Consider the following 26119-nt stretch of genomic DNA (forward strand, 5'->3'; position numbering starts at 1 on the left):
ACATAGGTCTGATCTGTGCTTTAGGAATATTACTTTGGCAACTGGGTAGAGGATGGATTAGGGCAGGGAGAGACTTGAGTTGGGGGCAGACAACATGTGCATAGGAAAGTATATGGCAGATACATAAATTAAATACAAGGAAATTGGGGGAGGGGTTGAGAGAGTTAGGGATGGTAGGCTGTTACCCTTGATAAAATGTAAGCTCTTTAAGGGAATCGACTTTCATTTCTGACTTTGTACCTCCGGAGCCTAGCACAGTGCATACATATGGCCCTAGTGGGAGCTCAATAAATGTTTCTTAATTGACTAAAGGATTGGTTGGGCCCTCCAATAATTAAGAATTACATAAAATATTAATTGAAGCCCAGGATCAAGATTTCTTTTGGTCATATTTTATGCACCTAGATTACTGTCTGCTTTCTAGCACCAGATGCCATGAAAAAATGCTTTGCCTCAGATAAATATTTTGCCTTCAGTGGTGTCTGTGGTTTGTTGGTTGACTGTTTGGGAGAAGCCCTTTTCAGCTGGAATTTTCTCCCCATTCCTGCTCATCCTCAAGAAACCTGGGACCCTTCCTTCCGCTCAAGCTGTATCACAGTGGACAGCCTTTTCTTGTACTCAACAGTCCAACAGCTGTGTTCTGGTGACATTGATGGGATATAGAAAAAAGGATGTGGGAAATTCATAGTGTAAACACCCTGGGAGGCTATTCCTGTTCCAATAAACACTTGTCTGGGGTATGTGCCTAGGAACTATTGTGTTTTTTTTAACTTATCATAGAATTCTGGATCAAGGGGTCATATCAATAGCCCCTTATCTCCAGGAAGAGCCAGAAGCACCTAAAGTAGTATAACCATCACTTTCCTTTCTTTAAAGGTCATTAAGGAAGTAGTTTCCCTATTCTCCCTCAGTTACCCATCAGCAGTTTTCATCACCCTTAAATTCTTCCTGTTGCCTAGACTAGAGATATCAAACATAGGCTCCCCCTCCCCCATTAAAATGTAATTGGGAAATATTTAACAAAGTAAATAAAAATACAGTAAAAGACAGATACTGTTAATATGTGGTTTTCTAAGTCAATATGCTGTCCACAGGAACCAGTTTAGTGGCCCTGGTTTCTATTTGAGTTTGACATCACTATTCTAGGCTAACCCAGTGCCTCTGAAAGAGCTCTGTTGGCTGTTCCATATAAAGTCCATAGTGGGGAGATAATGCCCTCTACCACACCTAATCCCGCCATCCCTACTTTGGGTATTCCCCACCCTTAGAGTCAATCCAGAGGCTGGTGAGGCTGACAGTTATTAAATTCAACAATTTAACAATCATTTATTAAAGACCTACTACATACTAATGCCCTGTTCTAGGTGCTGGAGAACAAGGAAAGAAATAAGCACTTAAGTGCTTAGTGTGTGAAGGGTTCTGTGGATAGAAAGACAAAAACAACAGTTGTCCCTGACCACAAGGAGCCTACATTCTTCTGTGGGAAAATGACATGTAGATGGATAAATAGATACAAACTATATATAAACTAAATATTAAATAATGAGATGGGTCATTAATAACTGAGGAAGTAGGAAAGGACTCAGGACTTGAGCTGAGCCTTGAAGAAGGCTAGCAATTTCAAAAGATGGAGACAGAATTGCATGCTTGGAAAACAGCCTATGTCTCATCACCAAGTCAAGAAATGGAATGCCACAAAAAAAGAACATTTAATAGGCCAATTTGTCTAAAACAGAGATTACAGTGGGGGGTGGGGGAGAGATAATATGAAATCAGTATGGAAAGATAAGTCAAAGCTAGATTGTGAAGAGATTTAAATGTCAGACAAAGGAGTTTGGTTTGCTTTTATTTTTCATCCTAGAAGCTGAAGGGAACCACTGAGGCTTTTTGAGCACAGGACAGGCACACACATGCTTTAGCAAATATGGGGGGGGAAGCGGGGGAGAAATTTTTCCTATTTAAATAAAGATCTTTCAAAGTCTCTCTTCTAAGTCTTCAGTGGACTGTTGTTTTTTTCTTAAATTAAAACTTTTTTTAATTTTAATTTTAATTTAATTTAATTTTGGATAGCTTTAAAAAAAAGGACCTGAGAACCGACATACAAACATACCATTAGCCCCATAACACTGCAGCCTCCTCTTTGTCGTTAGCCAAGCATACGGGCATTCATTCCCCTTTCCTCAGGATGCATACACTGCCTTGGTGGTTTCTCTTTTCCTCCAAGGCTGCCTTTGTCATTTCTAACCTAACTTCACCTATCAAAATGTCTACAATATGTGGCAGGCACAGTGGGAATTGCCCAGCAAAAATGACTCTGCTGGCTGGACTTTCACATCCTTCTTGAAGTTGCCATAGTGAAGGCTCATTGACAGAGGCAGCAGAGCTGTCACGGAAAGGGCCCTGGGTCTGAAGGCAGAAGACTGGGACTGAAACCCAGCTCTGATACCAACCTTGTGTGTGACCTTGAGCAAGTCACCAGACATCCTGGAGCTGCAATTTCTTCATTTGGTAAAGGAGAGAATACTGACAACTCCTACGGGGTTGTTTAGAGGGTCACGTGAGATAATTAAATATTTATAGATTTACTTTTATATTTAAAGTACTCTGAAAACTAGAACGTTCTATAGAAATATCAGTTATTCAATCACATGTGCCCAGTTCAGTGGGGGGAGGGGGAAGATGTACAGATGCTGCTAGGCTGGAGACTGGGGAGAGAGAAAAGCCGGATGCAGTGGAACCGCAGGCAAGACAGAAGAAGGTCTAATGTGCAGCCTGGGTCAATTTTCATAGTCTGAGGGATAGAATTTCAGGGATTTCTCATTCCTGGACCCTCTCCTGACCCATCACTACCATCTAGAACCTCTAGATCAGGAATGTTAATCTCAGGTCTGTGAATTTGATTGTTGTTCCTTTTTAAAGATGTTTTGATAACTGCTTTTCAACATAACTGGTTTCCTTTGTAATGCTACCTACAAGAGTGTGCCGAAAGTCCTAAGTTTCAACAGCCTGAATTGCATAAAAGGGCACTGAGACTTAGGTCACTCCATATTTTATTTTATGCATGTGAAAACATTATTCTGAAAAAGAGTCTACAGGCTTCTCCATGTTGGCAAAGGGGTCATCCAGCGCATGCATGCACAGGCGCATGCACGCGCGCACACACACACACACACACAGAGCTGAGATCCCTTGCTCTAGAGCCAGCTCTAAAATTCTGAGTACAGTGATGACAGGACATGGTCGTGACTCATAGAACATCGCAAACTCGTAAGACTCAAAATTAACAAGCAACTCAGAGGGCAAAAAAAAAAAAAAGAGGCCTGGTGGGTGGGCGTAGGCAGCAACATGCTACCATCGATGATGTGGCCATCAAAGAGAAGTGGCAAAAAAGGACACCGAGGATGAGCATAACTGAAAAAAGGAGGGGAACCAGTCACGTGGCCAGAAGAAGGCAACAGATGGCCAGCCTGGTATTGGTCCTGGACACGGTCACCCCTGAGAACCAGAGGAAAGCTCCCAGTGAACCGCGTAGATCCTCTTTGGAAGGATCTATGGAAACAAACAGGAATCACAGCAGATGAGAAGGTGCTGGGATCATTGCAGGATGCCCACACCAATAAAATCCTAGCTCCATCAAAGCAACAATCTCAGCTTTGACACCTACCAGTTGAATAACCCGGAATCATTTAACCCCTATAAGTCTCAGTTGCCCCATCTGTATTTTTAAAAGAGAGGGAAGAATACAATGATGTCATTAGGAAAGCATTTTATCAGTCTTAAAACACTACACAAATGTGAGTTGCAAGAGTGTTGGACTTGGTATCAACAAGTTCAGATGGCTCAGTGGGGAAACGGGAGGAGTAAAATAATGACAATAATCTCCTGACCCCAAGCCTTTATATGAGCTGTCCCCTATTCCTGGAATGTTCTTCCTTCTCATTTTCTAGCTTCCTTCAAGTGTCAGCTAAAGTCCCACTTACCTCATTTTTCTTTACTCATCTCCCTTAACCCTGTTTTTCAGTCATTTCCATCTCATCCTATTCTTTATAACCCCATTTGGGGTTTTCCTGGCAAGGATACTGGAGTGGTTTGCCATTTCCTTCTCCAACTCATTTGACAGATGAAGAAACTGAGGCAAACAGGGTTAAGTGACTTGCTCGAGGTCACACAGCTAGTGAGTGTCTGGGGCCAGATTTGAACTCAAGAAGATGAGTCTTCCTGACTCCAAGCCCGGTGCTCTATCCACTGCACCACCCAGCTACAAGACTAATGGGAAGTGATTAATCAAGTGTTCATTTGTGTGGCACAAACTACCAATACAAGAGGAGTTGGGAGAAGGCAGAGATGTTCGATTTAATTTGGTTAGTGTGGGTGGGGGTGGGCAGAAACAGCATCAAGGAGATGGAATCTGCGCTGGGCCCTGTGAAGTATGGGTAGACTTTAGCAAGGAGGAGAGAAACTATATGTGTAAATATGAACAAAAGCAGAGGAGCGAGGATGAGCCCAGAGAAGTGGGGGCAGCAGGCAGCCTCCCAGACTGTAGCAGAGCTCTGATAAAGAGGTACATTTCCACTGGCTGCAAAGGTGGGGGGGGGAGACAGCATGGGGAGGGCTTTGCTCCTGTGGTTCCTAGGTATGCAATCAGATCTGGAAACCTTTTTCCTCCAGTGAAGGGAGAGGAAGTTCCCAGAAGCTGGCATTTGTCAGACTACACACACCAGTGAGGCCAAAGCAGCATTAACTTGGAGATACCCCAAAGTCCAGCCCATAATTCTTCAAAGATCTTGGGGAGGAATTCTGCAGGGTCATATTACCTCATGAACTCCTGGGTCTATAACAAAGTGGCAGAGTTAGCCTGAGTAGGCCTGAAGCCACTGGCATTGTTTTGGGGACAGAAACTGGTGTGCTATTTTCTAGACATATCTGCCCAGCGAGATCACCCAGATAGCTGTGTATTCAATCTCTTCCCTCTTCTACCCCAGAAAGAGCATAGGGCATAGGACAAAGGATCAGAACACAGAGATTAGGCACCCACTTTCCCAAGACTCAACATGTGATCTTGGGCCTTGATTTTCCCCATCTGCAAAATGGGGGTGACAAACAACAATGACATACTTATGCTCAGGATAAATAAAGTAAAACTGGGCTAGCACTATTTGATGCTGATGAGGACAACAGTTGAAATTTATAGAATGCCTTAAGTTTCTCGAAGTATTTTACATACATGATCTCATTTGGTTCTCATAATAGCTCTGTGAGGTAGGAGCTATTATTACCTACATTTTACCAATGAGAAAACCGAAGACATTAACTGACTTGCTCAGGGTCACATAGCTGGGAAATATTTGAGGTAGCATTTGATCTCAGGTCTTCCTAAGATTTGTGATTCAAAGTCCAGCACTCTTTCCATTTGTAACTCAAATTTGTGTAGCACTTTAAGGTTTGCAAAATGCTTCCTAACAACATTGTTTTTGTGGAGGAGATAGTAAAATTAGTTGCCCTTTTTAAAAATACTAATGGGGGGGCAGCTAGGTGGCGCAGTGGATGGAGCTCTGGCCTTGGAGTCAGGAGGATCTGAGTTCAAATCTGGCCTCAAAAACTTGACACTGGCTGTGTGACCCTGGGTAAGTCACTTAACCCCAACTGCCTCACACCCCCTCCCAAAAAAAAATACTAGTAGGGAAACAGGTTAAGAGAGGTAAAGAAATTCACCTAGGGTCATTCAGCTAGTGTCAAAGATGGAATATAAAGAAAGTAAACAAGCACTTATTAAGCATCTACCACATGCCATGTAAGCACTTTTACAAATATTCTCACTTGATTTTTCATAACCACATAGGTAGATGCTATTATCCCCATTTTACAGTTTAGGACACTGAGGCAGACAGCAGTAAGTGACTTGCCCAGGGTCAACTAGCTAGTAAGTATCTGAGTCTGAATTTCTACTCAGTATTCTGGATGCCAGGCCCAATGCTCTATCCACTGCACTACCTCACTACCTCAAGGACATAAACTCGGCCTTCTTGGCACTGATATTCTCCTACTGCTTCACACCTGCATTCGCAATTCCCAAACCTCTGAAAGCTTAAAAATTGAAAAGAAAAATGAAGGCCAACCTCCTTTCCTAAGCTTCTCAATGCCTTGGAGTTCAATCAACTCGAGGCCAACGTGGCCTCCTTCTCTGCTTTAGCTTTTAGCGACATGGATGGAGTCTACACCTTTTGGAGGTCTTTTATCTACACCTTTGGGGGCCCAATGAACTGCATCCCAGGGTGGCTGAGGGGTGGGGCCATCACTGATAGGAACTCAGAAAGCTCTACTTTCTCTGCTACCTATCTTGCCTCTTAGGGGAGCTCTGGCAGGCACTCCTATGGTATAAAGATACTGGGCCGCCATTTTCCACTTGCTTAGCGTGAAGCCAGACCCAGAAATGGCAGCACCAATTAACTGCTCAACTTTCCCAGAGCAGATGCACTCAGTGCTTTTAAAGAGAGCCCTGCACTCACCCAGGGTGACCTTGAGTACTAAACGCTATGTTCTGTATTCAACAGTCATTTAAAAAAATGCTTGATAAATGAATTAGCCTGGAAGAAAATAATCATTTTTTCATTTAGACTTATCATTTGTAAGCGGAATCAGGAACTGCTTTCATACACAAATAAGAATAAAAGAAAAAAAAGGCATTCATATAGAAAACTACCGATTGGTTCATAATTCACAATAGTCAATAATGTATGAAGCAGAGTGGGTGAGAGGGTCAGTTTCCTTCACCTGGTAGTCTTTCTGAAGAAGGAGGACAGAATGTTCTTGTCCTTTGGTACTTGGTCATACCATGTGGTTGGGCCGAGATGGGAACAGTCCTGGGAGCAATTAGTGTTTTCTAAATGGTAAAAGGAACCCTGGGATAGTGGGCCTTCCACTTTCATTTGTTTCTTCTCAGCCTCCTCAAAGTGCCTCGCACCATTTTGGGTGTGCATTAGGTGTTCATTAAATATTTGCTAAGTGACTGAGTGAATAGATGAACAGGTGGATGGGGTTAATGAGGAACAAAGACAGAAGGGTAAGAAATACAGTCCTGCCAAGGGCTGAAGAAGATGAAAGATGAAAGCCTGGCCCTGGGTCTATGTTGAGTTTAATTCCTTTATGTCCTATACACTGGTGGGAGTGGTTCCTGGGTCTCTTTACATCAAGTGCTGAGAATTGTGCTAATACGACCAAGGCCAGTTTCTGCATGAAGCCCTTCCTCCCAAACTAATTACCATTTAATTTTGTGTATATTTGCATTCATTTGCTTTATTTTTATTTTGTATACATTTACATAAATATTTGTTGTCTCCCCTATCAGAATATAACATCCTTAAGACTGGGAATTGTCTCATTCTTTGGACCTGTATCCCCAGGACTCAAGGCCTACCACATAGTAGGTGCTTAATAAATGCTTATTCCCTGATTGACTGACTGTTCCTCACATAGGTTGATATATTTCACATAGAAGAAAACTTAGTTCTATAAACTCTATACTCTTAACATCCCAGCACGTTTTCAACTCAGGGATATAACCTTACCTGGAATGCTCCCTTCCCTTCTCTTGATCTCTTAATCTTATCCATTCTTCCAGGCCAAGTTCATGTCCCATAACCTCTTTCTGTGGCTTCTTGGACCACCCTGGTGGCTCAAAGAGAGTTCTCCTTCTTAACACCTACAGTCTGATTGTCCATGCAACTAACAAAGATGCTAACCACAATAAGAAATTATTGTAGGTACTCCCACCCACTCCTTTCACAGGGGGGGTGATCCCCTGTGTATAGGGGGTACTGCATCTACTGTCAGGTCTCTTCAATGTACAGTTATCCCTTCCATATCAAGACTTTCTGGGGCAGCTAGGTGACACAGTGGATAGAGCACCGGCCCTGGAGTCAGGAGGACCTGAGTTCAAATCTGACTTCAGACACTTGACACTTACTAGCTGTGTGACCCTGGGTAAGTCACTTAACCCCATTGCCTGCCAAAACCAAAAAACTTTCCCCACCTCAGTTTTGATATATCACAGATTGGCATAAGAAATTAAATGGGAATTTCAGGGGAGTTTTGTGGAAGCCACAGATGACACATGAAAACCAGCAGACAACACAGAAAAAGTTTAGAAATTCAAAAATGCATAAAATGTATCTATAGTACTGTAAACACACCATTAAAGAAAAAGGAAAAATTCAGACTTCTTCTCTGGTACAAAAGGAGGGCAAAAAAATTTTACACAGATTTTCCAGATCGCAGAAGAGCGGTGCCCCTAAACCCGAAATGTGGAAGAGATAAGCATATAGAGCCGTTTTTGCTCCCATCCCCCACCCTTTCCTCTTTTTATTTTTTCTTTTAAAAAATTCTCTCTTTTCTGAGTGGGAAGAGGGAAAAGGACACAGGAGAAAATATGAACAATGTAAAGACAAAAGATAACAATATAATTTAAAAATTGTTATAGACCTCGCAATGCCAAAGAATCAGCTCAGGAGACTTATTTCAAAACAACTACAAAAGCAGAGGACTCAAAGAAAAAAATTGGATTTTACATAAGGACTACATGAATGCCTAAGAAAAAATGAAGCAAGAAATTAAAATTTTAAACAAAAACTCTAGAGGAAAGAATTGCAGAGAGACTATATAGCTTAAAAGAATAAGAGGTAAATAATCACTTTCTCTTAAATAAATTTTACTGATACAGAGACCATGCCTGACAATGTATATAACATTCTGTATCAGTAGTCCTCCACCTGTCTTACCTGAGAAAAAGGTATGTCTCATTATCTCTTAATGAAAATTATCTCTTTTTGAAGTAAAAATAACTTTAAAAATAATTACATAGTTTTTAAAAGCTAGCAGCACAAAATGAAGACTTATTGTTTCATATACAATCCTCTTTTTCTGTTGTACCATATATGTGGAAATGCTCTTTTTTTAATTCAAGATCAGAATAAAACAATTTTAATTAAACAACAACAACAAAAAGATTAATAACATCATGATCCTATCCTTTTCCCTTTCATATCTTTTAATTCTGCTAGGAACTGTCAAGCCTCCTACAACCTTGACCTTCCAGAGCACTGTTTATACAGTGTTGAGTGTGCATGCCCACTGAGTCCCATCAATTATCTGACCAAGCTGATTCAATAGCTGCTAGAAGGCTTCAGAACAAAGGGGGAAAGGTTGGAGGGCAGAAGAAAGGGCTGGTTTCTTTGTGTTCGAAAAGAATTGGAAAGAAAATGAGCACTCACTGATTAGTGAATGACTGGGTGAAAATGTCATAATGAATATAATAGAATATGATTATACAGTAAGAAATGACAAATAGGAATTCAGAGAAATAGGGATTCATATGAACAAATATGGATACATTTGTATGAGCAAAACAAAATAAGTAGAACCAAGAAAAATATAGAGAAAAATACAGAAAATGAATGCAGTAATGTAAATAAAAATGATCTCAAACAGAAAGTTGATCTCTGAATAAAGGGAAAATCAATAAAGGTCCTGGAGAAGAGATAATTTACATACACATATATATGTATGTATATATACACATACACACATACACATATATACAAACCATATAAAATAAGGATATACATTTTGATATTGATATCTTTTTATACACACACATATTTTATATATATATATATATGTATGTATGTATGTATGTATACACACACATACATACAGTTATCCCTTCCACATTGCAGGGGTTAGGGGTGCAGTACCCCTGCAATCTGAAAAATCCATGTAAAATTTTTTGGCCCTCCCTTTGTACCAGAGATGAAGTCACAGTACCTTATTGTAAAATTTGGGTTAAGTATTTGGTCATAGGCTCAATGTCATTTGCTGACCTTCACACTCCTCCAAAATTCCCATCTAATTTCTTATGCCAACCTGCAATATATTGAAACCACGATGGGGAAAGTCACAATGTAGGAGGGGTAACTGTACATAGATATATGGTATGTTTCTATCTATATCTACTTATACATCTCTACCTAGCTACACATCTATATCTATCTATCTATCTATCTATCTATCTATCTATCTATCTATCTATCTATCTATCTATCTATCTATCTACCTTTTCCCTTGAGTGAGAGAGGTAGAAGACTACTATGCCAGAATGTTATCTACACTGTCAGGCATGGTCTCTGTATCAGATGGTGTTATTTTTCTTTATCCCAAGGGAGGGTTCAATATGTAAGGGATTTGGAAATGATTGTTACATCAAGACTAAAAACATCAATAAAACATTTTTTAAAAGAAGCAAGGGTTAGGACAATTTCTGTACATTTTGATGCTAAATGGTTCATCAAATCAAATGCAAAATAATATGCAGATTTCCATCTGTTATTCAAATTAAAATCTTAGAAGAATTATGGATCTTAATACTGTCAGGAACCTCCAGAGTCTTCACTGCCTTCATTTAGCAGATGAGGCCAAAGAAAGGATGGGAGTCTACCAGGTTAAGTCAGGACTCAATCATAGATATTATATTTTTGGAAGGGTATCAACACAACAGAGTAGAGTAGCCAGGACCGAAAACCATTGCATACAAGGACTGGTTGACAATATTGGGGATGTTTAGTCTGGACAAGAGGAAACTTGGGGGTGGGGGAGGCCAAATAATAGCTTTATTTAAGTATTTGACTCCTGTGGAAGAGAGCTCAGATCTACTGGGTACCAAAAGAAAGAAATCGAAGCAAAGGTGGAAGTGGAAGAGAGGTAGATTTTGGCTTTAAAAAAGGAAAAAAGCTTCTTAGGTATCAGACCTGTTCAGAGCTAGAATGGGGAGCCTTGTGAAGTGGTGAGCAGTCTGTGATTGAATAGCTTCAGGAGAAAGCTGGAAGACCACTTCTTAAGGACACTGAGGGTAGATTTACTGTTCGTTTAGACCAGGCACCCGGTAAGGTCTGTCTCAAGTAGTTATTTTTGAGCCAAAGGCAAATTAACTTTTTGTAATTAACTGATAATGCTGTACTCAGGAGACCCAGGATTACAGATATGTTTATTAGGCTCAGAAAAAAAAATCACATCATTAGACTCAAAGCCTGAATCAGCTCGGAGCTATACCATCAGACTCCAAGTCTCACTCAGCTCCCCAGTTTTCCTCTCAGTCAAGGAGCCCAAAGGAGTGAGAGGCCACTAGAATATCCCATCCTACCACCTCAACCTGGGCATGATTCCCTCTGCTCTAATCCCATTCCTTCTTCCACAATGTCATTGACCCAGGCCATCCCAGACTATAGAGAAGCTCTTCCTCCTATAATCCCCACCCCCAGAGATACTCCTGGTATAATTCTTTGGCAGCTTTTCACGTACAGTTTCTTGATCTCTCTTCCTTTTGTGACCATTGGACAAATTAATCAACCTTCCTAAGCTTCAGTTTCTTGTTTGTAAAATGGGCATTATCTCACAAGATTGTTATAAAGTTCAGATGAGTTATCATATAGATAGTGGTTTTCCTTCTTTTAACCTGAGGCCTCCAGGCCAAACAAGGCCCTCTAGGTCCTCAAGTACGGCCATTTGACTGATTCCAAACTTCACAGAGCAAATCCCCTTAATAAAAGGATTTGTTCTGTACAACTTAGACTTAGTCAAAAAGCTACACGCAAAGACCTAGAAGGCCACATGTGGCCTCAAGGCTGCAGGTTCCCCATCCCTGAAATACGAGGTCTAGCTATACTTTTTTTTTTTTTGGTATTTCCACAGCATCTGGAGCAGTGTCTTACATACAGTAGACAGTGAATAAATGCACTTAGGAGCTATGTGAACTTTAGGAAGTTCCCCTCTGAGTCTCTGTTTCCATAGCTGAAAAATGGGGGTGAGGGTGGGGTGGGTAGACCTGATGATACCTAAGATCCCCTCCAGCCCTAAAATCTTAAAATCTTTAGGGCACAGTAGATAGTGGCAGACTGAAGTCAAGAAGACCTGAGTTCAAATCTAGCCTCAAGACACTTACTGCAAACTGTGTGGCCCAGGGAAGGTTACTTAATCTCCTATGACAAGAACACCTACCTCATGAGATTGTTGATGAGGAACAAATGAAATGCCATATGAAAAGCAATTTGCAAATGTTAAGGTGTTATGTAAGTGCTAGCTATCATTATTATTACTGTTGTTGCTGTTATCTAAAAATCTATGTTTTTTTACATTTTGACCTATCTAGATTCCACTTCTCAGGGAAGTATTCCTAATAAATGACAGCATTAGGGGAAGTACACTTGGCCCATAGCTCTAGAGTGAGCACAGGAATCAGAGAGATAAGCAGACTAGAGAACGTTTGAATGATTTTTCCAATTTGCAGAGCAAATGGTGATCACTCCACAGGGCAAATGGACCTAGTCTGGGCCAAGTAAAAAAAGACTTTAAAAGGTCCTGCTCTCAGAAAGCCTTCTAGCTAGTCAGAGAAGCAAGAGAAACAGGAATGAATGTATGTACAAATAATGACAATTACATGTCCCCCCCACCCCCATCCAAACCCTGGCCTATATGGAGGCCCATTTCTGCCTGCCTTCCTTCCTTCCTTCCTTGACTTCTGAAGTCCAAAGTGATCTCACCCTTCCCTGAATTTTTACAGGATTTATAGTCTATGTCACACAATCTGCCCTTAAACTATTAATAATATTGCATTCTCTAATGGTTTCTTTTTTACGGCTCTAGCACCAAGATGGGCACAGAGCAAACATCCATATGGAGGGAGAGGAGATTTAATAGCCGTAATTCTAATGCCTTCCCTCTGTTAATTATCTCCAATTTAACCCATATATATCTTGTTGGCACAGAGCTGATTGTCTCCCCCATTACGTTGTGAGTTCCTTGAGGTCAGAGACTGGTTTTGGAATTATTGTTTTCTTGCTTTTCTTTGGATCCCTGCTCTTAACAAAGTACCCATCACATATTAAGCTTACTTACTTAATATTAATAATCAATTATTTATTTAATAATATAAATAAATAAATATTAATAATTAAACTTAAAAATGCTTGTGGACTGATTTACTGTCAAAGTGTTTTATATATTGTCTCATTTGAATCTCACAATAATCCTCTGAGGTGGGTGCTATTGTTATGCCCACTTTACAGATAAAGAAACTGAGGCTTTTAGTGTGTTAAGTTACTTCCCTAGGGTCATTCAGTTATTAAGTAGAAGACCAACTCAGGTCTTCCAACTCCAAAATCATTATCCACTGAGACACCTAGCTCCCTCTAAAGATGTTAGCATGCTAAGTAAGTCAGGCCTGTGATAGCTAATTTTATTACTTTTAAATTAAACAAATTTTAGTTGATTAATTAAATTAATTGTATTTTAATTATATAATTAAATCATTTTAGTTAATTATATTTTAATTATTTTTTCAGGTGGCACAGTGGATAGAGCACTGTGCTTGGAATCAGGAAGACTCATCTTCATGAGTTCGAGTCTGGCCTCAGACACTTACTAGCTGTGTGACCTTGGGTAAGTCACTTAACCCTGTTTACCTCAGTTTTCTCATCTGTAAAATGAGCTGAAGAAGGAAATGGCAAACTATTCTAGTACCTTTGCAAAGAAAACCTCAAATAGAGTCACCAAGAGTCAGATCCGACTGAAACGACCAAATAATAACAAATTGTTTTTAATAATACACAAAAACACTTTAGAGTTTATAAGCCACCTACATATACACATATAATTCAACATAAGCCAAAACAACCTTATCATGTACGTAGTACAAGTATTATCCCCATTTTATAAGGGAGGAAATTAAGGCTCAAGTCAGTTAATCACATATCCAAGGTCATACATCTAGTAAGTGCTGGATCAAGGATATAGGTTTTCTGATCCTAAATTCAATGTGGAGGGGTTTCCTAACCTTAAATTATGCTGCTTACACATATGCATTATTAGAGGGTTAGAAGATAGCTTAATAGTGTATGTTCATTTTCCCCTAACCACCAAAAGAGACCTTTCTCTTTCTCCTTACCTTCTTCCTTCATCATTCCTACTTTCACCCCCATCTCACACTCTCCCTTTGTGACATTTCACATCTAGGCCAACAATGATGTCCAGTGAAGCGTTCTGGTTTTTTTTTTTCCTCCTTCAGGTTCGTTGGCCCATATTTAGACCAAGTGAGACCCCTGCGACCTCTTGTCTCTTCTAACAGAGAGACACCCTGTCTGGACAGCTCCCCCTCCCCTTGCTCGGTTTGTGTTTCTGAATGCAGGACTGGAGTGATTCACTGCAAAGGAAGCTGCCAGCTGCTGACCTCATCTCCCTCCCTCTGCCAAACCTTCCCAGGCCTACACATCTGACGTTTCCTATGTCCTTCAAGAGGCCTTTCCTGATTCCTCCAGGTGTTAGCTCTCCCCTCATCAGTCACTGTGTGTTTATTTTATCAATCAATCACCAAGCATTTCTAGCACCTCCCATGTCCCAGGCACTGCTAACGGCTGGGGATAGAACTATGAGGAATGAAGCAATCTCTGATCTCAAGGAGCTTACCTGCTGACAGCGGACATAACAAAGGTGCATCACATACAGAATAAATGTAAGAAGATACAAGATAGTTAAATACAGGCAGCTAGATGGAGCAATGGATAGAGCACTGGGCCTGGAGCCAAGAAGACTCATCTTTCTGAGTTCAAATCTGGCCTCAGATACTTGCTAGCTGTGACCTTGGGCAAGTCATTTAACCCTGTTTGCCTCAGTTTCCTCATCTGTAAAATGGGCTGCGAGAAGGAAATGGCAAACCACTCTAGCATCTTTGCCAAGAAAACCCCAAATGGGGTCACCAAGAGTCAGACACGACTGAAATGACTGAACAACATAAGTACAAGGTAGTCTGAGAGGAAGGGTCCTAGAAGATGAGAGGATCAGGACTAGCCTGATATAGAAAGGGATTCTTAAAAGAAGAGCAGGATTCTATGAGGCAGAGGTCAGGAGAGAGGACATTCTGGCATAGTGCATGATCCATGTAAAGACACAGAGTTGAGAAATGGAGTGTCATGTGTAAGTTATAGAGAGAAGATAATTGATAATAATAATAGCTAACATTTATATAGTACTTACTATGTACCAGGTACTATGCTAAGCACTTTACAATTATTATCCCATTTGATCCCTACAACAACCCTGGGAGGTAAGTGCTATTGTTATCATTATTGAACAGCTGAGGAAACTGAGGCAGACAGTGGTAAAGTGACTTGCCCAGGCTCACACAGCTGATAAGTGTCTGAGGTAGGATTTGAACTCAGCTCTTCCTTACTTAAGGCCCAGGGCTCCATCCAGTGCACACCAGCCTAGCTACACAATCAGCTTGACAGGATTGCAGAGTACAGAAGAGAGAGCAGTGTCCAATGCAGCTGGAAAGTTAGATTCTGGCAAGATGGTGAAGAGCTTTAAAACCAAACAGAGGTATTGCCGTTTTATCCCAGTGACAATAAGAGACCACGGGGATTGAATGAACATGGGCTGATTTGATCAGATCTGTGCTTAAGGGATCACTTTGGCAGCAGGGGTACAGAAAGCACCAGAGTGGAGGGAGACTGGAAACAGAGAAACTAATTAGCAGTCTGTTACAATAATATAGGTGAGAGGGAGGGAAACCTGAACTAGGGTATAAGCTGTGTGAGTGGAGGAGAGTCAGATACAAATGTCTTAAAGGTAGGAAGGCGAGATTTGCCCACTGATTAGCTATGTGTGGTGATGGACAGTGAGAAGTCATAGATCCATGAACTTGGATCCCTCCAGTAGAATGGAAGCTCCTTGAGGGCAGATGGTCTCACTTTTGTCTTTATATCTCAGGCCTAGAACAGTGTCTGATACCCAGTAGACACTTATGAAGTGCTTGTGGATGGATTGATGCCTGCCTGCCCTCAGCCCTTCTCTTTCCATTTCTCCCCCTTACCCCATCAAGTTTTTCCTGTCCTTGCTTTCCCCAGGTAGTCTGCATGTATGGAAAAGAAGCTTGTACTCACAGCTCAAGGATGAGGACCACATCTGTTCGGTTCTCATAGACATCATGAAGTTTGATGACATTGGGGTGCAGGATCTGCTGCAGAATGTGCACCTCCCTCTCAATCTCCTCCCGCTGTACCCCTCGACGGCTTGCCTGGCTCTGCCGTTTCTTGATGAATTTGGCAGCATACTCAGCCCCGGTGCTCTTCTCCCGGCATTTCTTCACTATGGCAAACTGGCCACTGCAGAAAGACAAATCCACACCACAAAGTGATGTACAATCACAACAGCAATAACAATAAAAATAACCAATGGCAATGAACATGTACAAAATCAGATTTTCTAAGTCATTTGAATAACGAAAAGAGGTTGTAATTCCAGCTGGGATACCCGCAACACCTTTATTACCATTAATATGCTTTCAAGTCAGAATTCAATAGGAACCTTATGAGACAGGGAAGGGCATCTATTTCTATTTACTCTCAATAAAAAATAAGAAAACTGAGGCCCAGAGAGTGTAAGGACGCCCAATGAGTTGGTTAATTGCTGAACCAGGGCTAGGTCCCAGGACTTTGCATTCCTAAACCAAGCTACCTCAAGACCAGAACAAAGCGAGAAGTTGACAAACCTAGTAATTACTGTAAGAGAATAATAGATTAAGAGTTGAAAGGGGCCAAAAAAAGTCATTTAGTGCAACGCCCTTTGTTTGATAGATGAGGAAATAGGCCAAAAAACCAAAGTGATTTATGAAGGTAGAGAGCTGTTTCAGGCTAGGTCATGAGTTGTGGGGCTTTGGTGGGACATCGTAACACGATGATGATACATGATGAAAAGGAGAAGAGGATCATGGTAAAACATTCTTCTACACTGAGTAGACATCTGTAGTCAGTGATTGGAAAGAAAATTACTTATGCTGGAAGCCCTGGGCTTCACAGGTGGACTGGCTAACCTCAAAAATGTCTTTCCTTCTGTTCTCTAGCATATGGCTACATCAGGAGAAGAGAGGCATCTGGGAAGACTTTCCCATTATCATTTTACAAGGAAGCAGAGAGGTAGAAAAAGTAGCTTTTGGACCTGTTACTCACTGGAAAGTGCCAAGGGGCTTTCGCTGCTGGGTATATGCTAGCCCTGTCAGAGACTGTTCTACCCTGTTCTTTCCCCATATTCCCACCAGTGCCCACAGAGCCCTTGGAGCTAGAGAGAATTAGAAAGGTGATGAAATCAGGCTTAGAAAATTTAATGCAGAACAACCAATACCTGCTGGTGCAGAAGGCACTACATTTGAAGTCAGAAGATGAGGGTTCACATTCTGACTTTGTACCTTAGTATTTAAGTTACTCCAGTAAAATCTCCTTATTCACTGTGTCTGTCTCTTTCTTCTGTCTGCTTCTCTCTCTCTCTCTGCCTCCCTCTCTGTCTGCCTGTCTGTCTCTCTCCATCTCCCTCTGTCTGTCCGTCTGTTTCTCTATCTCTGTCTCTCTCAGGTTCTTCATCTGTTAAATAAGCAGGCTAGGTGAGATAATCTCTAAGCACCCTAAATCCTATGGTCCTATGGTCCTATAAACCAGTCTTCTATGCCTTTTGTACACATTCATTTAAGGACAACAGAATGACCATTACTAGAAGGAGAAGTGGAAAATTGACTCTCCCCTCAGAAAGTCACTCCAGATTGAGAGCTCAAATCCAGAGGAAACCATAAGAACACCCCAGAGTCAGGAAGCAGCACAGGAACTAAAATCAATCAACAAATATTTACTGACCTCCTTTCCTGAGCTCATCAAAGTGCTAGGCATAGAATCAAATACAGATTCTGCCCTTGGAGTCAGGAAAACCTGAGTTTAAATCTTGCCAGACACTCATTAGCTGTGCCTCCCTGGGCAAGTCATTGGCCTCTACAAGTCTCAGTTTCCTCATCTGTAAAATGGGGATCACAATAAACACCTACCTCACAGCATTCTTATGAGATTCAAATGATACAATATTTGTAAAGGGCTTAGCTCAATGCCTAGCACATGGCAGGCACTATTATTATCATTCTTATTATTATTATCATTACATAAAGAGGCAATTAGGTAGCATAGTAGATAAAGTATTAGGCCTGGAGTTAGGAAGATCTAAATTCAGATCTAGCCTCAGATAATTTCTATCTTTGTGACCCTGAGCAGGTCACCTAACCTCAGTGTGCCTCAGTTTCCTCAATTGTAAAATGGAGATAAATCTGCATAACCTCCCAGGGTTGCTGTGAGAAGCAAATGAGATAATATTTGTAAAAGTGCTTAGCAGAATGCCTGGTAAATGGTAGGTGCTTAATAAATGCTTATATCCTTCTTTCCAAGTAGATCATTTTGCAAACCTTCCAGTGCTATATTAATGCTTTCTGTTATTGTTATTATTATATTACAGGCAGCTAAGTGGTATAGTGTGTAGAGTGCTGGACCTGGAGTCAGGAAGACTCCTCTTTCTGAGTTCATATCTGGCCTTAGATCCTAGCTGTTTGACCCTGGGCAAGTCACTTAACTCTGTTTGCCTCAGTTTCCTCATCTGTAAAATGAGCTACAGAAGGAAATGGCAAACCACTCCAGTGTCTTTGCCAAGAAAACTCCAGCTGGGTCATGAAGAGTCAAACATGACTGAACAACAATAAATTATTATTATTAATGTAGCACTTAAAGATTTGCAAAGTGCTATATTAATGTTAGCTATTATTATTACTGGAGGCAGCTAGGTGACTTAGTTGATAGAATGCTGGGACTGGAGTCAGGAAGACTCAAGTTCCAAATGCAGTCTCAGACACTTACTAGCTGTGTGACCCTGGGTAAATCACTTAACCTCGGTTAGGTTTGTCTTAATCTACTGGAGAAGGAAATGACAAACCACTCCAGTATCTTTCCCAAGAAAACCTCACAGACAGTACAACATGATTATTATTAAGGACAGAGGCATAAATATAAAATTGGAAAGACATAGTATAAATACATGAAAAGGGGGAACAAGGCAAGACAAAAATAGGGGTGATGTCATGACACAGTAGGAAATGGAAGCCCCATGAGTAAGGATTATAGATATTTAGAGAAGAGGAGAGATCCCTCAGGGCAGTACGGGGCTAGAGAGACTTCAATGAAAGAAACATTTAAACCATACATCAACCCTACCACTATTCTCAGTCAGGCCCAGCGCTGGCTTTAAACCATCCACTTTGGGATCTGACTCAGACCAAAGCCAAGCTGACCCATTTAGCCCCACTACTTCATCTCATCATCTCCAGATGCCTGAATCCCAGCATCCCCTCAAAGACTTCCACTTGGCATCACTTATTTCTGTATCTCTCCTGGTGACTAGCACAGGCTTCTGCCCTAGGATGGAGTTTAATAAATGTCAGGTGAACTAAATTAAATTGAATTACTTAAAAATGCTTCCTGTCAGGCCCTTCTGGTCAAACTAAGCCCCATTTATCATGTCCCAAACATCCCTTCCAACTGTGTGTGCTGCCAAAATCTCACTGATATTGCCAAAAAATCAGGATAGCCTTGCTTCCCCCCTCTCTCCTAATTTACTAATAAACAGTAAGCATGTCACATTTAAGTAGTGTTTTATACTTTTCATAGATCTTTTCTTTGAGCCTCACAATTATCCTGTGAGGCAGGGAGGGTTGACAGATGGGGAAAGTGAGGCTTAGTAAGGCACCGGTCCAAGCTAATTTGGGGCAGGGCCCAATTCCCCTACTATTAGTCCTATGCTCTGTCTTCTCCATCACTATTCCACAGACAAGCAAATTTGAACCCAAGTCAGGGACAGGAGCTAGGGAGAGCGGGGGAGAGAGTTTTATGAGAACAGGATCTCCACCCATAGACAGTTCAGGTCACCTTGATCCATTTTCCCCTTGTCTGTGTTAAAGGGGAGCAGTGACGTCCCTCTGACGCCGGACTTTTTAAAATTTCCCTTTAAGCTTCTAGAGGAGAGTGAATGTAGTTTGCATTTGCTGGCAGATTTTCTTGTTGTAGAGTAGCAGTTAAATGTGAGAGGTTAATGCTGGTCAGGCTGAGTGCTGGCGTCTTCCTATCACACTGAGAGGGAAGTATTTTAAGAGTGGATGACTAATAGAATACCAGACAGACCTGAGACTCATTTAGCATTCGCCTTCTGATGGGAGAGGAGTTTCACTAGAGACCCATCCCTGGCAAGAGCCCCAGCCTGGAACTCCTCCTTCTTGCTCCTGGCTCTCATTTAGATCCACTGTGAATAGGTGGTCACTGCAGGCTACAGGGCTCCAAGCAGGTCAGTCTCATCCTCACTGTCGCCTGTAATAATCCATGCTCAGGCTCGTTCCAACTGAGACTGATGCCCTAAGTGAGAACTTGGAAATCATCCCAAATTTTACTTCCTTTAAAAGCCCCGATCAGGTTTCACACCTCGTATTTATAGAGGGCTTTGAGGTTGCTATTGTTGTTGTTCTGTCTTTTCAGTCATGTCTGACGCTTCATGACCCCATTTTGGGGGTTTTCTCCACAAGATACTGGAGTAGTTTGCCATTTCCTTCTCTAGCTCATTTTTTACAGATGAGGAAACTGAGGCAAACAGGGTTAAGTGACTTGCCCAGGGTCACACAGCTAGTTACAGGTCTGAGGCCAGACTTGAACTCAGGAAGATGAGTCTTCCTGATTCCAAGCCCAGTGATCTATCCACTTTCAGGTTTACCAAGTGTTTTTTCCACATAACAAATCCTAGAAGTAAACAAATTATTATTCCCATTTTACAGATGAGAAAACTGAGGCCCAGAGAGGTGTCAGAATTTGAATCCAGGCCTTCTGACTCCAAATCCATCACTTTTCCACTCCATCAGATGACACTTATGAGGAATTCCTTCCAGTCCCCCAGTTTAGCCTTTTATTGTTCTCTGCTTCCTTACATTTCTTCTCAGCTAGACTATAAGCACCCTGAGGACAGGCACACTGCCTTAGGCTTATCTTTATTTTCCAATAGTGCAGGGCTTCTTTTAAGTCTCAGCTAAAGTTATGCTTTTTACAAATTAGCCTTTCCCAGTACTCTTCCATCTTAGCGCATTTCCTCTGAGATTATCTCATTTATCCTGCATAAATCTTTGTACATAGTTCTTTCTGCCAGGTGCAATGAAAAGAGTGCTGGTTCTGGAGTCAAGAAGACCTAAGTTCAAATCCAGCCTCAGACATTTACTGGCTGTGTGACCCTAGGTAAGTCACTTCACCCTGTCTGCCTCAGTTTCCTCACCTGTAAAATGACCAGGAGAAGGAAATGGCAAACCACTCCAGTATCTTTGCCAAGAAAACTCCAAGTGGAGTCACAAAGAGTCCCATACACCTGAAACAACTGAACAACAATACAGCTATTTGCAAGTCATGACCTCCATTTGACTGTGAGCTCCTTGAGAACACAGTTTTTCTCCCTTTCTGTGACCCCAGTGCTTAGCACAGTGATCTGCCCTGTGTGCTTAATCAATGCAAGCTGAATGCTAAAAGCTGCAGAGGCCACAGCTGGGGGGTCTGCAGGATCCCAAATCTGGACAGATAGGGAAGCTGGTGTTTTCCACAGCCGCCAAGGAGTCCTTAGCATCAGAAACTTTGGGGCTCTTCAATAGAGTTTGGGTAAAGAAACAAACTGAGAAAAGGGCTCCTTAAGATAAGTGGAGGTCACCAAAAGAATCTGCCATGGCCCAAACCTGTCCCTGAAACTTGCTAAAGACCCACTAACTAGAAAGTTATGGAATAGCCTATGGGAGAAATGGGTCAGCAAGGTGGTACAGTAGATAGAATACCGGACCTGGAATCAGGAAAACTCCATCTTCCTGGGTCCAAATCCAGCCTCAGACATTTACTATATCTGGGCGACCCTGGACAAGTCACTTAATCCTATCTGCCTCAGTTTCCTCATCTATAAAATGAGCTGGAGAAAGAAATGGCAAACCAGTCCAGTATGAAGAGTCGAATACAACTGAACAAAAGGGTGAAATAAGCTACAGAAACCATCCAAGCCCATTTGGAAAGCTTTATCAGGTCTCTTACCCCCGGGAAAACTATTAGGTCAACAAATACATATTAAGTACCTACTAAGTGCAATGCACTAGCATCAAGGGAAGCAGTGTGGGATAGTGGAAAGAGCACTTGACTTGGGAATCGGAAGACTTGAGTTCAAATCCTGCCTCAAGACACTTGCTAACTAAAGTGTGACCCTAGGAAAGTCCATTCACCATTCCCAGCCTCAATTTCCTCATATGTAAAATGGGGATTATTATTCCAATGAGATAGTGTATAGGAAGCATTTTGTAATCCTGAAAGGGTCATTTAAATGTTAGCTATTATGACGATGATGAGGCACCAAGATAAATAAGTCCTGGTGACTTCCCAGAAGAAGCCAACAAGCTAGGAAGGCAGACAAGGCACAGAAAAAGAACGTAATACAAATAAGCACAGACAAGTGCAAACAAATTGCTTGGATTTGGAAGAAGAGGAACCTGGATAGTAATCCTATCTCTATTACTTACTCCCTGTGTGGCCTCAGGAAAGTTACTCAACCTCTCTGAGCCCGTTTCCTCATCTGCAAAATAAGCCAGAAGGACGAGTTTGCCTCAGAGGTCCCTTCCAACTCTGGATCTAGGAGCTCAGAGATTACCAGAGAGCGGGGAGTGTCTTTGCCAAGCCCTTCCCTCTCCCCTCCAAGAGTACCCTTCTTAGCCAGGCCCAGTTTGTTCTGAAAAATTAAACTAATCCTATGACTGTTTTTAATTGCTTCTTCCCAGGAATGCAAGATTGAATGAGATTCTCATTTAAGAGAGAAAAGAGAAAACAACTGGAAGCCAGAACATTCCTAGAGAAGAATGCCAGATTATTAGCTTCCCAGATTGCAATCAGAGTCTAATAGCTGAGAGAGGCAATTAAATGATCACGGGCAGCATCAGCTTCCCTTGGTAAAGTATCTCCATGAAAATGTCATCCCTGTTTGTTCTGGCTTTCAAGTAAGTAATGCTAGAGCTTAGAACATTGTTGCCTCTGTCTTCATCAACACTGATTTTAAAAGTTAATAATTCCAGGTGAGGGAAGCTAGGTGGCGCAGTGGATAGGGCTCCGGGCCTTGGAGTCAAGAGGACCTGAGTTCAAATGTGACCTCAGACACTTGACACTTTCTAGCTGTGTGACCCTGGGCAAGTCACTTAACCCTGATTGCCTCACCAAATAAAGTAAAGTAAAATAAAATAAAATAACATAAATAATTTCAGGCAGATGCCTTTCATAATAGTGATAGGAATGGTATCTAGTGTGGATATGATTCTGTTAAAACATTCCCGGTCTCATTTGATCCTTCTAATCCCGAGAGTTATTATGTATTATCATCCCTTAGGATACATGTTGATCAGTCTTGTCCAACTCTTCATGACCCCGTGGACCACAGTGTTCACGGGGTTTTCTTGGCAAGGATACTGGAGTGGCTGGCCATTTCCTTCTCCAGTGGATTAAAGCAAATAGAGGTTAAGTGACTTGCCCAGGGTCACACAACCACTAAGTGAGACTGGATTTGAACGCATGTCTTCCCGACTCCAGGCCCAATGCTTTATTCACTGAGCCACCTCGCTGCCTCCAAAGCCCCTTCAAAGCTCAACTGGGATACCACCTTCCACATGAAGCCTTTTCTGATCTCTCCAGACACTGGTGCCTCCCCCCACCCCATTCCTGTAGCCTTATATTTATCTTACATATGTACATGTTGTCTTCCTAACAGAATGTGAACTTCTAAAGGCCCAAGACCATTCTGGCTCCATTATCTGAAGTGCCCAGCTCAGTGCCAGGCAGGAAGTGGGTACTTAAAGGCTTAGTAACTGACTGACATAGCAGCCCCTTAATGAAAGCTTATTGACTAACTGATCCCCATTTTACAGAAAAGGAAAGTCATGCTCAAAGATGTGCTTTGATTTGGCAGTGTTCACATAGCTGGGAAGTATGAGACTCTGGATTCAAATCCAGGTCTTTCCAAAGTCAGAGCTCTTTCCACTAATAACCTGCAGAAACTTCAAACACAGATCAATGCCCTTCAGGAAGCATCAATAAGCCTGCAGCATGTTACTCATATTCACCATTTTCCAAGGCTGCACAGTCATGTAGAAAGAACTCTGACCCTGGAATCAGTTGACCCAGAGTCTTACTCTTAGCTCTGCCACAAGCTAGCTGAGTGACTTCTACAATCTCCTCTGTGCCTCTTTTTCTTCATCTGTAATGCCCATAGATCAGTCTTTCTGGTAGGCATGTTGTAAAGATGAACAGAGGACAAGTGAACATGTTTGGCAAAGTATAAACTGTCATACAAAGGTGAGGCCAGGTGAAGTGACATTTCCAATGGTGGCAACTCTTTGCCTAACAGTGTATTTAAGAAGCCTCGTAGGAGAGAATAGTTAGTGTTACAGTCATTCCCCCCAAGCACTGAAATTACATACCGAACCATAGCTTATAACAATACAAGACATTCTCCCAGAATTACGTCATTAATACACACTTCTTCTTAAGCAGGGGCCTCTGTCTGATTCACTAACTCAACAAGAGTAGGAAAAATTTCATCTTGTCACCACTATGCTAGGCACTTGATGCCAAGTCTCTGCAGGCACCCAAGATATAGATCCTGGCTTGGGGAATGATTTCCAAGCAGGGTACCCTCCCACTTTACTCATCTGGCCCATGCTCTCCAAAGTTTGTTTTTTGTTTTGTTTTGTTTTGTTTTTTTCATCACTAAAGTCAGGACTTGCTCCATGGAGTACTTCACTGATAGAGGAAAGGATTGGCAGTAAGAAGATCAGGAATTACAGAATTCAGAACTGGAAGGAATTTTAGAGATCATCTGGTCCCATCCTCTCATTTTATTGATGAAGGAACTAAAATTCACATATGTTAAGTGACTTAGACAAAGTCATTCAAGTAGTAAGTACCAGAACCAGAATCTGAACTCGGGACCTCTGACTCCAAATCCAGTACTACTTTTGTTATGCTGAAGTTCTGAAGTTCTGGCCTCCATTCTGATACTTGTGTTAGGTATTTCATTGGAACTCTCTGGCTTTCAGTTTTCTTATCTGCCAAAAAAAAAAAAATCAAAATAATATCATACCACATCACACAAGAGTATTGAGGATAAAATGAGACATGGGAAAGGTTTCTGCAGAGTCTAAAGTATGTATAAATCTAAGTTATTATTAGCATATATTAGTCCATTCCACAGGGAGTTTCCCCAATCCAATGGAGATTTACCCCGCATGGCAGCAAGGTCCCTTTGGATAACTCTAGGGGATGGTGAGTCACAAAATGAGCATGTTTGTGCCTGGGCAGAAAGATGATAAGGAATCATGGTTCCACTGTGGTTGTTCAATCCATGACATAGGCTGCCCTGCTCAGATCCTAGAGGGGAAACTATGTCCTGGCCTTAGAACTGTCCCTCTCTTCCAGATTATAGGATGGGCACTGATGGGTGAAGACACCTCCAAGAGAAGTGATGCCCTCAAAACATTCAAGGCAAGCCTTCTTACTAGAGATTTACCAGGGCAACTGGGTGGCGCAATGAATAGAGCACTAGGCCTGGAGTCAGGAGGACTCACCTTCCCAAGTTCAAATCTGGTCTCAGGCACTTACTTGGCTGTGTAACTTTGGGCAAGTCGCTTAACTCTGTTTGCTTCAGTTTCCTCATCTATAACATGGCAAACATTCTAGTATCCATACCCATAAAATGAGGTCACGAAGAGTTGGACGTGACTAAAAATGACTGAACAAGAAGATTCATCCTCATCCCCTTCTACCTTGCTGCCACCACCCTAGATACAGGAATCAGAGAGAGCTGTGAACAAGCATGTTTGTTTATTAAAGGAGTTCCATCACCAACTACGAGGGATCATAGATCATAGACACAGAGCTAGAAGGCAAGTCAAAGATGGTGTTATCCAATCTCCTCATTTTATAGATGTGGAAATTGAGGCCTTGGGAGATAAAGTGTAGTTGGTGTCAGAGGCACAATCTGAGTCCAAGTCCTTCCCACTCCATGTCCCCTTTTCATCTTCTTTGTCTATTTATCCCTAGTGTATAAGGTTTCCCTGTTATAAAACTGTAGTTAATGTATATGCTGTTTTACTGCTTCTTTCTTCGTTACTTTATACAAG

The 26119-nt window shown here is 41.6% G+C and overlaps 1 protein-coding gene across 1 annotated transcript in view; it reads right to left on the minus strand.

The window, feature by feature from the left end:
• LOC110206483 (death-associated protein kinase 2) overlaps window positions 1-26119 on the minus strand; it is a 185462-nt gene that overhangs the window by 70822 nt on the left and 88521 nt on the right. The window contains 1 exon segment of the mRNA XM_078151199.1: window positions 15984-16205. Coding sequence (XP_078007325.1) covers window positions 15984-16205 — 222 coding nt within the window.

This window comes from Phascolarctos cinereus, unplaced genomic scaffold (assembly GCF_003287225.1).
Source record: "Phascolarctos cinereus isolate Bilbo 61053 unplaced genomic scaffold, phaCin_HiC Scaffold_3;HRSCAF=262, whole genome shotgun sequence".
In the NCBI taxonomy this organism is placed as follows: domain Eukaryota; kingdom Metazoa; phylum Chordata; class Mammalia; order Diprotodontia; family Phascolarctidae; genus Phascolarctos; species Phascolarctos cinereus.